This window comes from Thamnophis elegans, chromosome Z (assembly GCF_009769535.1).
Source record: "Thamnophis elegans isolate rThaEle1 chromosome Z, rThaEle1.pri, whole genome shotgun sequence".
Taxonomy (NCBI): Eukaryota; Metazoa; Chordata; class Lepidosauria; order Squamata; family Colubridae; genus Thamnophis; species Thamnophis elegans.
This window is the reverse complement of record NC_045558.1, coordinates 26,963,430-26,980,723: the sequence shown is the minus strand read 5'-3', so window position 1 is coordinate 26,980,723 and position 17,294 is coordinate 26,963,430. Positions and strand designations below refer to the sequence as shown.

At 40.5% G+C, this 17,294-nt stretch overlaps 1 protein-coding gene across 1 annotated transcript; it reads right to left on the bottom strand.

Annotated features, from left to right (window-relative positions):
• Positions 1-3,710: 3,710 nt before the first annotated feature.
• VIM (vimentin) lies at positions 3,711-16,186 on the bottom strand. Its single transcript, XM_032237058.1, has 9 exons — positions 15,557-16,186; positions 13,854-13,914; positions 7,953-8,048; positions 7,707-7,868; positions 6,409-6,534; positions 5,777-5,997; positions 5,635-5,678; positions 5,058-5,140; positions 3,711-4,247 (listed from the first exon to the last, which is right to left on the bottom strand). Exons 1-9 carry the CDS (start codon positions 16,087-16,089, stop codon positions 4,209-4,211), a joined length of 1,365 nt encoding a protein of 454 aa, XP_032092949.1. The 5' UTR covers positions 16,090-16,186; the 3' UTR covers positions 3,711-4,208.
• Positions 16,187-17,294: the final 1,108 nt, after the last annotated feature.

Sequence of the window (17,294 nt, the reverse complement as noted above, 5' to 3'; positions counted from 1 at the left end):
AACTTTCCATGGGCTCAACAGTAATTGAGTAAAATTCTAAGCCACTGCAGTAGCTGCTTTTTGGTTTTATTTTTTTTAAATATTTATCAGTCTCTCTTTTAGTTGAAGAGTTGAAGTCCACAAGGCTTAAAGCTGTCAGGTTTGAAGACCCCTGGGTTTTTTTTTCCTAAAGGGTTAGGAGTGCAAGTGTCTTGTAACTTGACAGCTTTAAGACTTGCACGCTTCAATGCCAGAGTTTCTGAGCCAACATTTTGGTTGCTAAGCAGGACCGTTGGTAAGTGATACTGATAATAATATCAAGGGCAACATACGAAATCGACTGATGAACAAAGAAGTTACTAAGCAGCTATGTTAAATAATTTGTTTTTGGTTTATTAAATACAATTATATTGCAATTATATATTTTTGTAGTTTAAACTATAAATTGCGCAAAATTATGTTTTTGTTGAAGTGACACACAACGCGAGTTATGCTCGATTTTTTGCCGATTTTTGACACACCACACCAAAAAGGTTGCCCATCACTGCCCTATTGTGACCCCAGTCAAGCCTGACAGGTCTGTCCGCATCTGAGCAGACTACAAGCGCACCCTAAACAAGGCCCTCCAACAGAACGTTTATCTGGTGCCCATTGTCCAATATTTACTTCATTCTCTTGGCCCGGGAAAAGTATTTCCAAAATTAGACTTACAACAGGCGTACCAGCAACTGCTGGTAGATGCACCACAGTGGAGGACCAGACCATTGTGATGCATAGGAGGATTTAAATATACCCAGCTATAATTTGGCGTTAGTATTGCCCCTGGACTGTTCCAAAGGGTCATGAAATGGTTTTTGCAGAGGATACCAGGAGTCATCCCATATTTTGATGACTTCTTGGTATTGGCTGCAAATAAGGAGCAACTTTTTAAAAAATTATGAATAGTTTTGGCTAGAATTCGAGACAAGAGCCTCTGCTTAAAAAAAGAAAAATGTGAAATTTCTCTGCCAAGGATAGAATTCCTGGAGTAATTCAGGAATTCCTGAATAAAGCAATCCAGGATGCCCCTACACTTCGCAACCAGACCAAGCTGCAGGCATTCCTTGGACTTTTCAATTTTTACAGTGTATTTCTCAAGCAGAAAGCAACTGTAGCTGAGCCCTTGCATTGGCTCCTCAGCAAGGATGCCAGATGAACCTGGGGCAGAGCCGAGGCCATCGCGTTTACTGCGGTCAAGAAACTGCTGTCAGGGGACACATTCCTGGTCCAATATAACAGGACTCTGCCACTTGTCCTGATTTATGATCCTTCGCCTTTCAGCTTTGGGGCAGTCCTCAGCCATCGAATACCCAATGGAACAGAAGCCCCCATCACATACTATTTGAAGACCTTGTCAGCCACTGAATGCAATTACAGCCAATTGGACCGCGAAGCATTGACTGCGGTGGCTGGGGTAAAGAGGTTTCACGAATACTGGTATGGCTGTGATTTTGAAATTATCAGACCATAAACCTCTGCTGGGGCTCTTGGCTGGGGACCGACCAACTCCAGCATCACTGTCACTGTGAATGACCCATTGGACTATTTTCCTTTCTACCGCCTCATTCACCACCTAGGAAAGATTCTGGGACATGCTGGTGCCCTCAGCAGAGGCCCACTACCGGAACTTTTGGACTATCCAATGCCAGAAACCCTGGTTTTGTTAATAGACTCACTTGAGGCCAGTCCTGTGTCATTTAACAAGTTCGCCTGCCACTCAGTGAGAGACAAAACTATCTCTCAAGTTTTGAACTGGGTGTGGAGGGGGTGGCTCCAGAGTCCAGTGAGGTTTGAGTTCAAAACTTTTGTTAAAAATCAAACTGAATTGTCTGTTTTGCATGGGTATCTTCTGTGGAGGGACAGAGTAATTGTTCTACCCAAACTGCAAATTGCAGTATTACAGGCCTTGCACATAGGGCATCTGGGAATTGTCCGGATGAAATCTTTGTCGTTATGTGTGTTGGCCTAACATGGATGGGGAGATAGAAGAATGGGTGGCAATCTGCACTCCATGCCAGGAATCCAGACCAATTCCCCCAGAGGCGCCCTCTTGTGAATGGGAATGACCTTAGGTAACCTAGTCCATGGTACACATTGACTTTGCTGGCCCTGTGCATGGCCAAGTATTTATGGTTGTTATGGATGCCTACTCGAAGTGGCTAGAGGTAGTCCTCATGAACGTCACCACGGCAGAGGAGGTCATCAAGATGCTACAGAGACTTTTCTCCATGCATGGCTTGCCTGACGCTCTAGTCTCAGACAATAGGCCCCAATTCATGGCCATCCAATTTGAGACTTATTTAGCTACCTAGGGAATCAGTCATACCCTGATAGCACTCTTCCATCCGGCTAGCAATGATCAGGTGGAGAGAATGGTGCAATCTGCAAAAGAAGCCCTATCCAGAATGGGGCCAGGAGATTGATAAACCCGGGTAGACCAATTCCTCCTTTACCAGGAGATCACACGAAGTGCCACCACTGGCAGAAGCCCCACTGAGCTTTTGATTGGTTGCCAGCTAAGATCTCCCTTAAACCGGCTACACCCTAATTATTCTGCCGAACCACCAATGGATTCAACCAGCAGAATTAGAACATTTAGTGTAGGGGATCGAGTTTAGGCCCCAACTATGCTGGGGGGAGCTCTCTGGATTCCTGCTACAATTGCAGAAATCACCAGACCTCGCTCTTCCAAATTGGAGCTCGAGGACAGGAGAATTTGGAGGCAGCATATTGACCATTTTCGAGGCTGCCTAGACCAATCTACTCTTAGGCAACCAGAGGTAACTCCTGCATGAGTTAGCCAAAGCCCTACCCAAAAGGAGCAAACATTCACTCCTCTCACAGACCACTCAAGCCCGAAGGTACCGGAGTACTTATCTGAAAAGGTTGCGGGGCCGCAGCGAATTCCGAGCGAACTGGCTCTAGGAACTCCAGCCACGCCCCGGAGAAAATTCCAGGACTTCCACCAGGCGAAGCCAGACAGGCAATGGGTCCGATGAACTGATCGAAGTCTCAGCGCCAACTGAACTGCGCATGTCAGAGGGAGTCTCTAGAAGACCCGCCTATCTGCATGAGTATGTTACCAGCCAGATCAGCCCATCTAACAGGGGAGGGGTGTTACATACTGACAGCCAGAATGGTAAGTTCCACCAAGGTCCTCCGAGCCGGCAGGAAAATACTCAAAGGTGATTGGCCAAGCCATTTGACAGCTCCCTATAAAAGGGCTGCTGCCAAAGAAAGCAGTGCTGGATTGTACATAGTTCATTCTAATAAAGACCTGTTGTTCACTGCTATGCCTGAGTCTGCCTCATCCATTCACCAGATCTAACAGTTTATTTCTGGCTTGCTCCTAATAATCAGTGCCTTTCAAGAAGTTGTGGGTGCTCCAACATTGCAGATTTTTAGGAAGAGATTGGACAGCCATTTGTCTGAAATGGTATAGAAGACCTCCAAGGTCCCTTTCAACTCTGTTAATTATGTTCTGCTAAATCTTAGATGCTACCAGGATGAATAAATCTAATCTGGATCGGTCACAGGACCAGAGTTTTATTCTTCCGAGCTAATAGCCTGGGACTAATACTCCAGTGGAGAGAAGTTCCCCAAGGGTGATTTTCAGGTTTTCCCCTTACATTCAATCCCATGTTAGATACTTCGGTTCTTTCAGCAAAAATGAAAACAAATTAACAAATTAATCATTTGCAAAGTGACTTTATTAAAGCAATAAGAGTTGTGCATACAGTGATGAAAAAAAGTAATTTAATTGAGTACAGAAACTTAAACAGTAGTGCACCTTGATAGTTATTTCAACTAAATCCTGTTTTCTGTAGCCCCTTAACTCATCAAGAGAGAATCAATTCTCAAAATCTAAGGCCTATTATTTCTATCATAACCATCCTGTGCTCATGAGAAAAAGATGTAGAAAGGCACTTGAAAGGGTTAAGTGTGCAAAATATTTCAAATGTGAAAAGCCCTGTCTCAAGTCAGGATCTGTCTCAACATTAAAAGCAGATCCTTCTGATAAGTATTTGGATGCTTTTTTGAGCTTCCTCAAAAATCAAAATTAAAGTGGCCTTATTCCAAAAAGGATATTTCAAACTTGAAACATTTTGCACACTACTTGAAAGCTGTTTTCATTTAGTGTTGCTGGTAAAGGATCCTTTTGTTTCTGCACTAGGTGTGTTACCCTCACTTCATTCCAGCTCATCGTGATGAGAAGTTTCATTGATTACCTGTCAGGACAAATGACATCAAGTATTAGAATGGATTTTAGCAGACTCGGCTTCTAAACATTCACTCATGACCTTAAAGAGGGGTGTTTTTTTTTTTTTTACATTTCCTACATTTCAACTGATGCCAAGAAAATTCATTTGAACTTCTCCATCTGTTCGTCGGACAGTGTAGCTTCCAAACTCAAATCCAAAAAAGTTCTTTCAAAGAACTTTTTGGGAGAAGACTAAGAGCCACTGAGTTTGTAATAGATCTTCTAGATTTATGGGACATAATCTTAGAACTGTTGGCAATAGGTGCTGTGTTTGGATAGCTTTCTGACTTCTGGAAGCAAAGTGGTGCACAGTTCTATAATCCTAGTATGGAAGGGTTACTATTTGATAATTTAGCATTATCAAATATTGAGAACCTTGCCTAGTATAGTCTTCAACTGTTGCTATAGATGAGCAGAGCAAATTACAGGGAATTTGCAATAGCCAACGGCAGTAGCCAAGCTATGAAAGTGAAAATATATTTTAATTCTGCTTAATATAACCCACCACTCAATCATTAAGCACAGAGAGCAGACAGAAAAGTAACAAGCAGTTCAATACTGCCCAAATGGACATGTACATGTTTCTATAAACTGAGCTAAAATTCAGCAGCTTTTGCTCTCTTGGATAAAGATAGGTATCATCTTAACTATTGTCTCAGCATGATCATGATACTGCTAAATGACTAATGTCCATCCTACAAAACTGCATAAAATGTGTGCCTAAACAAATATCTCATACAAACATTTATTTATCTATAATAAGGTTAAGAGCACTCACTTGGCCATCTCTAGTTTCAACAGTCTTGATTAGCAGTGTTCTCTTGGAGTGAGTATCAATTGGGATAGACTCAAGATTGGTTTCTGCAGATGCAAAGGCAATTGGTTACAACATCCAGCATGCAATTGCCAATATATGTGAATTCAAAATGTAGCAATGCTGATTTTAGAGATCAGGCCCAGATAAAGCAGCACACAAAGGAGGGATTTTCAACTTCAGGTTCTATAAGCTTCAGCCATTAAGTTCACTTGTTTGGGTCATTGAATAAACAGTGATCAAAAATATCTGAAATCCACTAGTTGGCAACCTCTCTATAATTGCCAGACCATTAAGTGTTTCAACTACTAGTAAGAATCAAGATAGGAAAAAAAACTAAAGTGGGCTTTCTGACTGTTTATACTACAGTCCATCCATTTAAGGCATTTTGTTTTTTTCAACAATTCAAGTGAGCATGATATGGGGCACACTAACCTGTGAAATCCAAGCTACTTCTCTTGATCATATGACAAAATGATATCTCAAAGTGCTAAATGAAAGCCAAAAGTTCAGTTTCCTGAGACAGCCAACAGCTACTTACCTCTCAGATTCAGGGAAGCAAAAGTTGGGATTGGCACATTAATTCTATATATATAAAAAAAAGGACAAAATTCAGATTAGATGAACCAAGAATGACCATACTGTCACCAACCTCCCCCAAATTCAGCCAACGTATTTTGTACCTGCTCTCCTCTCCCTCCAGCAGTTTCCTGTAAGTAGCAATTTCAATATCAAGAGCCATCTTTACATTGAGCAGATCTTGGTACTCGCGGAGGTGGCGAGCCATTTCTTCTTTCATGTTCTGGATTTCATCCTGAAGTCTGGAAATGCTGTCTTGGTAGTTGGCAGCTTCAACTCCAAAGGCATCTTCCATCTCACGCATCTGGCGTTCCAAAGACTCATTCTGTATTTTTTTAAAAAAAAAAGTCAATATATTAAACCACTGGCAAGCTCAGATTTTAAATTTAAAAATTCCCTTCATCCATTTCCTTTTCTTTATTGTTAACATGTCAACTTTTTAAAAAAACTACTTCACAAATGCTTCACAACAGTTCAATTGCTGATTATTTGTTTACTTTCCACCTTTACTGTTTTTACAAATAACTCAAGGTTGCAAACATATCCAACACACCTTCCTCCTCTTATTTAACCCACAACAACCACCCAGTGAAGTAGCTGGGCTGAGAGAGACTGACTGGCTTGGCTGGTTGGCCAACTAGCCAAACAATATAGCTGGATTTTAACAATAAATAACAAGAGACAAATCCTGAAGTTCAACAAAAGTCATCACTTTCTTGCAACATCTTTCACTTACACTTCCTTTTAGAGCATCCACTTCACAGGTGAGAGACTGAATCTGCCTGCGGTACTCACTGGCTTCTTGTTTAGCCTGACGCAGAGCATCATTGTTCCTGCTGGCTGCTTCAGACAGATCTGCAAACTAACATCACCATGCCAGGTTATGAAACTATAAATGTGCATGAATAACAAAAAAAAAACCTTTATCCATTCAGCATTCTATAAAGATTGTAAGATTTGGTTTGGGTTGCATCAGGACTTCTAGATATCTCTCTTCATTTACTTTCAAAAATCAAAGGTGCTGTTTGCTATCAATATTGCAACAATAAATTTGAGTTACCACCTGCCTTTGAACAGCAACTGAATATGTATGGTTAAAAAACTACTTTTTCTGATTGCTTCTACTTTTCTAGCATAAGGGAGGACATAAAAGGGTGAATAATTTAGCAAAAGCTAGTGTAAATATTTAATATTAGTGCTAAATAAATAGAATCCGATAGATTTATACCTTACTTAACAAGTCACTTCTGGTGGACCAGGTACACATTATTAAGATTCTTTTAAACTTGCATATTAAAAAAACACTCATTTTAATTAGCTCGCTTTGGAAGATTACAGCCTTAACTCCTGGCTCTTTATTTTCAGAGCTTTTGTTTACAAGGCAAAAGTAATCCCTACAGGATTTCACTAGCTTTTTAACAACAAAACCAAACCCACTCATTGATTCTCTGACATTTCTTAGCAACAGTGCAGAAGGGAACCTATTTCTGTCTTGCAGCTTCAGGATATAAGACACAAGGAATCATTTAGATTAGTGATAGCTAACAAATTGACCTGAATTATATGAAATATTCTGGGCTAGCATCGATGAGTCATAAATGTATTTGAGAGTCATGTAAAAAAATCTGGCTGATAATCATATCAGGGCAAATTTAGGCATCACATACCTACCTTTTTACCCCACAGAAGTCAATAGGATCTACTTTTGAGTTGGCAAATACTGAACTAATTCTTTTAACTGAAAAATGCAAGTGTTGACTAAATTCTCTTCTAGAAGTAGAAAATGCAAGGTTCTAAATGGCAAGCATGCTAAAAATGTTAGCATTCTACATTAATATATAAGGCAGATTTTAAAAATACCTGTGTTATTTTTAATGGTCATAATTCTGTCTAATTCCAAAATGCACATTTTGTGCATGAGTGCAGACATGGTTGTTCTACCTTTAGTCAACAGAATTTCAAAATTTTAAGTTGATCAACTACAGAACATTTTTCTTCTTCTTCTTAAAGGGTTACCGATAACATTTTGCTTACTTTGGATTTGTACCACTCCTCAGCTTCCTGAAGGTTCTTTGTGGCCACAGATTCGTACTGCTGACGTACATCACGCAGTGCAGCAGTGAGATCAGGCTTGGCAACATCCATATCAATCTGGATATGCTGATCCTGGATTTGGGCTTGCAGCTCACGGATTTCCTTCAGGGATGAACAAACACTGGTTAAGCATTAAACGCATTTACCAAGATTGGTTTTTGTCCAGAAAACCTTAAAACCATGTACCTCCTCATGAAGTTTCTTCAAGAAAACAATTTCTTCTTGCAGGGTTTCAACTTTGCGTTCCAGATCCAGACGGGCCAAAGAGGCATTGTCAACATCCTGAAGTAAGAAAGAATAAAACTAATTCACCAACCACCTGGAAACACCTTTGAAATGCAAACTAATAATGCCCACAATAAACTCTGTGGTCAATTCTTTTCATGCTTCAAGCAATTACTGTCTAAAGGGTGAGTCAATTCAATTTCTTTTCAAGATACTTAAACCGGTAGGAGGGAAAGAGATCTGACATTTTGCCACGGAAAAAAAAAATTGACAATTTGCAAGGAAGAGAAAGGGCAAGTCTTTCAGTGTCATATTTTTCCTGTAGTGCTGTGTGCTTAACATAAATTGTTCTGTAACATTCAAACAAGGCTAAAATTAAACTATAATTATTATGCTTCAGGTTTACGGAAGTTGGAATTGATAATACCATTCAGCATCTTCACTTTCTTTTATTACGTGACAAGATGAGTGTATGAAACTGTCAGGTCTTTAAAAAAATTACTATCAGTGAATTTCCAAACCTTGCTACCATTTTATACATCTTATACACATAACCAGAATTGGGACCAGCAACTTAAGCTTGTCATTAAGCAAAGCAGTCACTAAATGATATCTCAACTGTGCTTAAAGCTTTTCTTTGATTTAAAGCCTGCTGTAAACATGAGGATTGTTTGCAAATTTATTTTTCACTACTGGTGTTACTGCCAAATGAGGCAGTTGCTAAACAAGGACTATCTGTATGCAGATGTGATACTATGCTTAAACCAGGGGTGGAATGCTACCGGTTTGGACTGGTTACCCGAACCAGTAATAAAAATGCTACTGGTTCTCCTGAACCAGTAGTTAAAAAATGCTACCGGTTCGGGTGAACCAGTAGTTCCGACTGATAAATCACGTGGCACAACTGATTGTCGCACAACTGATCACTGGAACTACTGGTTCGACTGAACCGGCAGCATTTTTTTACTATCTGTTCAAGTGAACTGGTAGTTCCGATGATCAGCTGTGCGACAATTAACTGTGCCACACAATGTATATTCACTGCTTTCTAGCTAATCTACATCACGCGGCACAGCTTCCCCCCTTTGCTGTACTACTTACCTTTGCAGACTCAGAAAAGGCTTCTTAATCCTTTTTCAGCGCTGCACGGTAGCACCTGCGGTGCAAACCGGTGAACCGGTAGCGAAGCGAACCGGTAGCAGACTTCAGAGCATTTGACCCCTGGCTTAAATTGTTATTTATCCAGGATATCCATTTGAGGGATACTGTGAGTTGTAGCTGAACAACATCAGGAGGGCAAATGATTGCTGTTGCAACCACAATGAAGTCTGGAATTTCAGTTGTAAGTTGAGGCACCACATGCCCAGACTTGGATTTTTACCACCGCTTTTACAATGGTCAAATCCAAAATAGCCAATAGGCGTTTATTTCTGTTTTCTAGAGGGGGAAAGAAAACATAGTATATAACACTCATATGATCATGGGATGATGCAACTGGTTGTAAATGTGAACCAGTTACCAAGCACCCAAAGTATATAAATCAAGAACTACCTTTAGTTAAAGCATAGAACACAACAAGAAATATCATGCAACAGTCTGGACCTTCCTCAGTGAAGTCAGCTTAAAAGCCAAGTATAATAAATTACTGTTGGCTCACAAGTGAAATAAATATAACCTTGCCCCAGCCTCCCTTGGCACAGAGTTCCAAAGACTGAAAAAGAAGTCACTGAGAAGCCCCTTTCCTATCTCAACAGACACAGTGTTGTCACAGAATGAGAGGGGAGAAACTCCCCTAAGGCTTATAAAAACTTAGCAGATTTCCGTAAAAGAAGGCACTCTTCTCTTTCTGATTAATTACTATGAACTTTGCTTCACATTCCATTCAGGGTAGCAAATAGGCTACCTCTACAATGTGGGCTTTCATTAAATATGTCAATTTTTCAAGCAAAACATCCAAAATGGAAAGGGAAGAAAATGCTACAACCAAAATTGAAGCACCGTGTACCTGGCAATGTATGAAAAAAAAATAGAATTTGTATCAGTAACTTTGGTCTCCTATGGTCTTTGCAAAACTATCAGACCTTTTCACAAAGCAGTTTAAACTTGAGCATACAGAAAGCTTGGGCTGGGCAAATATAAGCCAGGAGTATGACTTCACATCTTTTTCGAAGTCCATTTTCCAGCCCAGTGCTCACTGAACACTTAACCATACCCATATGACTTTCCAGCAGATTGAAAGTCATCTGGATACGGTTAAATGTATTCAATCCTTCTTGGTGCCCCAACTGTTTTTCAGTAATTAGTGAGTCAAAGAAACCGAACAGCAGGCAGCCTCAAGACTGCGTAGCTAATATTTAGCTACAAAATGCTAAATTATGATGGAAGAGATTTCCATTAAAATTAAAGACTGTCTACCAGTAAAACAAATACATTAAGCCCAGAATGTATTTAATGCAGTGTTTTACTAGTCCTCCCAAGGACTTCATTGCCTCATTTTGCTCCTGAAAGCAGGTGAAAAGACAACGGTGGTCCCATGAGACCGTATGCTGCCCATATTGAGTTAAGGAAACATCTGCAAATGCTGCTATACTGAAAAGTATTTTGCAAGCTGATTTGATTACCATAAGTAGGTCAGTGTTTCCCAACCTTGATGGCTTTAAGATGTTACGGTCCAAAATTCCCCAGCCAGCAATTTAAAAGCCCTAAGGCTTTGAAAAAACCCCACTGCATCAGACTTATGGTAGAGAGAAGAAAATAATATCTCTACCACAAAGCAGGCCATGTAATAGCGTGAAGGGTTTTTTTTTTTCAGTGTAACATTATGGGGAAAAGCCTAAACCAAGTGTAATTGGAAACAATAGATTACAATCCAATTTTTTTTAAAAGGCACTACTGAAGTTTAATTACTGAAGTTTACAGATAATATTAATTCAGAGGCTAGCAATCTTTACTGGCACTTGGAATACTCATAAAATTGTGGAGTTCTAAATTTAAAAAATTAACAGGATAGACCTTTTCTAATTTCAACTGAAATAGCCCAAGTTTCTAAGGAGAGATATCAAAATCCCACAATGTTTTGTAACCTTGCAATGTTTTTAAGATTTGTTTTTAAGTATATTTTGTCAGCCATCTCATTTTTATTTTATTTTATTTGTGGTTTTGCAGTCTTGGTGCCCACAGGGATCACACTAATGGTATTTGAATCAAGCCAAGGTTTGTTCACATTATACTGCCTGGTTCAAAATCACACATTACTGTGGCTGAGAATTTGTGGAGCTGCATTTTGAACACATTATGTGTTACACTAGAAAAAAGTTTTCTTCGGGTTTTAAAGTTATAGAGATGCAACATTCCAAGGGACACTTACAATATTTAAAGTGGCATTCAAAGGCATTTACATAATCTGAAGTATGTAATATGTAAATTTAAAACTTTTCCTCAATGTGTAAAGCTGGTGAGTAAACTAGCTTATGTGGAATGGAAAATGAAGTAGTTGTTTTTTTTCAGGATGAGAAAATGAACTGCCACTGGGAATACCCAACACATGAAATCCAAAGCAAACCACTTTGAGAGCTTGCACTGTTACCTGAAACCAGTGAAGGCAGGACATTGATGCCTCCAACAAAAAAGGCTAAAAGGCAAATGCCTGCCTAACTCAAAGTTAGAAGGGAGAGAAGAAAGCCTTGCTACATGTGACATATGCTAATAGGGAGGAGAAGGCCTGGGATGGGACATCTCTTTAGAACAAGAAACGAAATATACAGAGTGAAGCTCTTCTTTTTGGAAGCCATTGGTACCTCTGTGGGGCTCTTCCTTTTGCCGTGCATATCACTTGGGGGGAGGAGGGGATTTCCTTTTGCAAAAATAAGAGTGTTATTTTATGGGGAATCACAGAATTTGTGAATTATGTCCAATTAGCATGCATATTGAGTCAAGGTGGTGCAGTGGTTAGAGTGCAGTACTGCAGACTACTTCAGCTGACTGCTAGCTGCAGTTTGGCAGTTCAAATCTCACCAGCTCCAGGTTGACTTAAGCCTTCCATCCTTCCGAGGTGGGTAAAACGAGGATCCAGATTGTTGGAGGCAGTATGCTGACTCTGCAAACTGCTTAAAGATGGCTGTAAAAGCCCTATGAAGCAGTATATAAGTCTAAATTCTATTGCTATACAGTATGAATTAAGTCTCCGTGGTTTCAATCACTATGTAGAAGTGTTATTGACACCTATGGCTTTGGCACCATCCTTTCCTAACATATGTAACTGGAGTCTTTTCCATTAACCTGGCTTAAAAATGGGGGGAAAACATTAGAACAGCCTAACACTTACCCATCATTGCTAGTGAAATAAACCAAAACACACAACCTACTATTTTTTTTAAAAAAAAACCTTTTATACTGCAGTTGCTTTAAATTCTTTAGGAGGGGAAAATGTCTCAGAGATTGGCGGCTGAATTATCAAGGGGCCCCAATGATAGGAGGTTCTTTTCTATTTGAGTTAAACGGCAGCCTGTACAAAGAGCTAAGCTAATTGATGGATAAAGATGATATGCAAATCAGCATTCAGATTCAGCACTTTTTCTTTCAGCCTTTGAAGAAAGTTTATTTTGAATGAAATAAACAGCTCTGGTGCCTCTCCACCACTCTCCCCAGGGAAAGTATCTGCAAGGTTCAAACCCTAAATAAACTTTGTAAAAAAAAAAAAAAACCTCTCTCGGTTTAAGCTAGTACTTAAGCCAGCAGTTAAAAAAAAACTATGTTCAGTGCCTGCTTATAAATTGTAATAGATAAAATGACCAATACTTTAATTTGTGGGTTCTTAAAATGTGCTTGCATCGTGACACATTTAGTAAGAATGCAGCCTTTGGTTAGAAGCACCCCAGAATACAAAAGGTTCTGTTATTTCAGTCTCTGGCCACAAGGCAGGCTCCGCATTCCAGACTGAATCCCATAGAAACTATTAATACCTTTCAGCAGAGAGAACAGATGTTCCCCTTTCACCCATACGGAACTGGGGGAGGGGGGTGGATTCCATAGAACCTCTTGGACGGCAGGCAAAAACTTTTGTCAGAATTTTTAAAAACCTTGGCACTACAAATATCTGAGCAAACAAATGTGAAGCGTTGATATGTTCACAAACTAATCTAAACACAGGTCTAAACATTAGATGTAACACTTAAAGAAATTATCTTAAAGCATTTGCATAATAATGAAAATCTCAGTCACGTATCTACAAGCTATTAGCAAGAAGAAATCTCTCGAGTTTTGAGGTTACTAAAATAATCTAAAATTAAGTTGGACCCAAACATTGTCAAAGCCAGGGCTTGCCCCATTTATTTTATTAGGTCTTCTCTGGATCCAGGATACTATAGGAGGAAAAAAAATCTTTCTTCCAGATACCATCTTAAAAGCTGCCCTTTTCTGTGAACACAAAAGTGTGTATTTATGGCACATAAATCAATATGTGGCATACAGATACTTTCCTACATTGTAAGCTATGTCTAGAATTTGAGATAGTAGGATTGAATCTAAAGTTTGGAGAGCTGAAATCTTAAGGGTCATTGTCCTCTTCCTTGCAGTCTTCATAGAAACATGTGTTTGGCTGGTGTATAACAGAGAATTTCTGGATTAAAAGATAGGCATTTTAATGGATCAACTAAAATTCTAATAAAATTATTAATGTATTTCTGCACAGTCAAAAATGTAAGTTTATTAGAATCAACAAAAATGTGTTTATATCAAATAGGCAAGGCTCCCCTTCAGGCATTTTTAAGTTTCAATCTAAAAAACTACTTGCCTACAAACTTTTTAACCACTAGGTGGCTTCAGCGTTGCGTTACATTTTTGAGGAAAGCTACTGATACTAACCTGCCTGAAAGACTGTAGGGTATTCTCAGCATCTTCTCTCTGAAGCATCTCATCCTGAAGTCTGAAAAAATAATTCAAAGATATTGAAAACATCAATCACGAAAAGATTAGATGTCACAGGAAGCCACACCTAAGAAAGAAAATAAGGGGGGGAGAAGAACAAAGCTTCCAATAAAATTATCTTTGTTATGGACAATTCTTCTTTATTGTGGTGTGATCAACTCTGGAGTGAAACTACTTGAACAGCATTATTCTTACAAAAGTTTACAAAAACTTTTTCACCTACTTCAGTCCAATTATAACCTAGCTTTCCTCAACTTGCTACCGTCCAATAAGCTAGGCTGATGAAAAAAAATTGAGGAAGGAAATTTAAAACCAAATAATAAATTCTAAAGCAGACTTAAAATGGCTTTAGCAAATTTAAAAAAATATATAATTTCTGCTCAAAAAAATTGAAGAAAAAGAATCCCACATCCAGCTACATACATGGTGTAACCTCACTTATTGAGAGTTTTATCCCTTCAGTATAAATGAGCTGAGACCAAAATGTTGCCTATCCAATGCTACAAAGCATCAAAGTAAATGGGAGAGAGAAAAAACATATCATTTGTTTCTGTGCTACAGACCGTGGGAAGATGACCGCCTAGTGCATTCTTCTGGACAAAGAATTTTATTGTGCTTCCATTTTTTTTTAAAAAAAAAAAAACTCCATAAGCTTCATTCTGGAAATGTCTTTTCAAGTTTCTATGCAGTTTATCATATTTATGATGATTTTTTTTTTCAGATTAGCGAGAATATGAATTCTTAAGTATTCACTCATATTTGAATACAAAAAAGTTTTCACAAATTTTTAAAACTAAAAATTTGGAATTAACCAAAGCTAACACCAACAAGTTTTATTTCTAAGGGAGAATTGGGAACATCTCATGCTTAATTTCAGCTTCAAGTTCTTGGAAACGAAGATACCCATTTGCTATTTCATTTGCACATATCTAGGAAAAGCTGTATGTTTGCATGTTTATCAAAAAAGAGACTACACATAGGATACATACTTACCCTACAATCAAGGATAAACTATTAAACTGGTGTTTTCCTCTGCAATCAAGTTTATACATTAAAAGGGAATATAGAATGCCCAGTAAATTGGGAGATAGTGAGAAAAGGCTCCTTTTCCCTTGTTCTCCAATACTTGTTACTACCACCAGCGGACACACCCATTATCTACTCGGGAGAGCATGCTCTTCTCTGGCAAATAAGCAGCTATTAACTAATAGTTCTAGTATCCAGATAGTTCGTTTTTAGGAACAGAAGATCTTGTAGTCCACTCTTGAGACTGGACTCACACAAAGGGCTTTATAATATCCTATGTCGGGGCTCCTAAGCAATGATTCTTTGGGGTTGATTTTTAATCCCACTTTTATTATTTCATAAGTTATTCAAGGCGGGGGAACATACACACTACTCTTTTTTTCTTCCCCCTTTCTCCCCATCACAACCCTGTGAGGTGGCTTAGGCTGAAAGAGTCTCACTGGCCCAAAGTCACCAGCCGGCTTTACGTCTGTGGCAGAACTAGAATTCCAGTCTCCTGGTTTCTAAGGCCAGCACTTTAACCACTACACCAACTGGCTTATTCCACCACTCAGCCGAACGGGACCTGCCGAGCACGCTGCCCCAGTATCCCACTCGCTTCACGGGCCACTTACTTCTCGCGCAGACGCTGGATGTCATCGCCCAGATTGTCGCGCTCCACTTCCACGCGCGCCTTCTCGTTGGTGAGCTGGTCCACTTGCCGGCGCAGGTCGCGCATCTCCTCCTCGTAGATGTCGCCCAGGCGGGAGGTGCCTTTGCCCTTCAGCTGCTCGAGCTCGGCCACCAGGATTTTGTTCTGCTGCTCGAGGAAGCGCACCTTGTCGATGTAGTTGACGAAGCGGTCATTGAGCTCCTGCAGCTCGGCCTTCTCGTTGGTGCGATTCGCTTTGAACTCGGTGTTAATGGCGTCGGCGAGGGTGAAGTCGACCATAGAATCGCCGCCGAGGCGCAACGGCGGAAAGCTGCTTCGAACTCTCACGGATTTGGAGGCATAGATGCCGCCGGGAGAGGAGACCAGGCGGACGGAGCTCGGTCGGATGGAGCTACCCAGCGAGTAGCGGCTGCTGGAAGTTATAGAGCGGGTGCTGCTGGGCCGGCCGCCGCCGAACATGCGGCGATAAGAGGAAGAAGTGCTCCGGGTGCTCATCGTTGGAATCCGATGTGCTTCTCGATGCCGAAGTAGCGTCGTCGTCTAAGTCTTGCTTTGAGCGAGAGCAGCGGTGATGGAAAGGAATTGCTCCTCCCGCGCGCGCCCTTTATACCAAACCCAGTCCCACCCTCCGGAGCGTTACCGTAATTATCAGAGAACTGCTTCTTTGGCACGGAGCACCCGTGAAAGTGCAAGCTGATTATCGTCAAACCTAATGGGCAAATCCACCAATCGTGGACAGCTTGCGCAAGAACTCGACACTTTTGAGCAGAGGTAATTTTGCTCTCCAAAAAAACCTGTCCCGTTGCTCTGTTCTATGAGCTATTTAATTAATTACGTTCACCAAACATTTTAAACAAAAAAAGGGTGACCCAAGTATTTTATTGAGCGAACACATTGCGTTTAGAGTCATTGAATACTTCCGCGCTTTCCTCTAAAGTAGCTCTTCTTTTGTGCGTTTGTAACTTTTTGTATCTCAGATCGATTCTCTACCTCCCTGTTCACGTGGGTGGAGAACCTCAGAAGCTGATCTGATAAGCCTGAAAGCCCCCCACCCCAAAAACCTCATCTGTGTGGTTGCACAAACTTAGGGCGGTTTCCTGGCCGAGAATTCTCGGCAGCAGGGCGGCAGAAGAGAGATGGCGGAGAAGCAGCGCTCCCTTGGAGCGGTCCAAGTTGTTGCTACGAAAACGGAAAGAGGCCATCGCGAAAGAAAAGAGGAGGGGGGAGAAAACTAAGGCGGGGGACTCACAGAGAGAAAGAGATGGAAAAATGGGAGGAAGTGAGTTGGAAGCTCGTGGCAGGAGTGGAAAGGCGAAGGATCCAAAAGACTGCATAGTCTTCCCGACGCCTGGACAAAAAGCGAGACTCGCATCCGAACTCCTTCATTTTAGAAGTTGAAAAAGGAGGAAGAAGCGATTGGCACTCGCTTCGTATGCAGGAATTCCTCCCTTGTTGCCCGCTTCTAGGCCGTGGACGGCCTTATGTGTGCCCATTATCAGTCACTTCCATGTGGCAACTCTTCTTATCTTTTTCACGAGGTGCTTTCCTAATAGTGCTGCTGGTGTTAATTTTTCGAATATATTGCCTAAAGGGAAGGATGTGGTATTTAGATCAGGGCATGCTAGGCCAGGGTTTGTTCCAATCATGGTGAGTTATTAAACACACCATGCCTGTCAAAATCAAGTAAACTGGTATGCCAG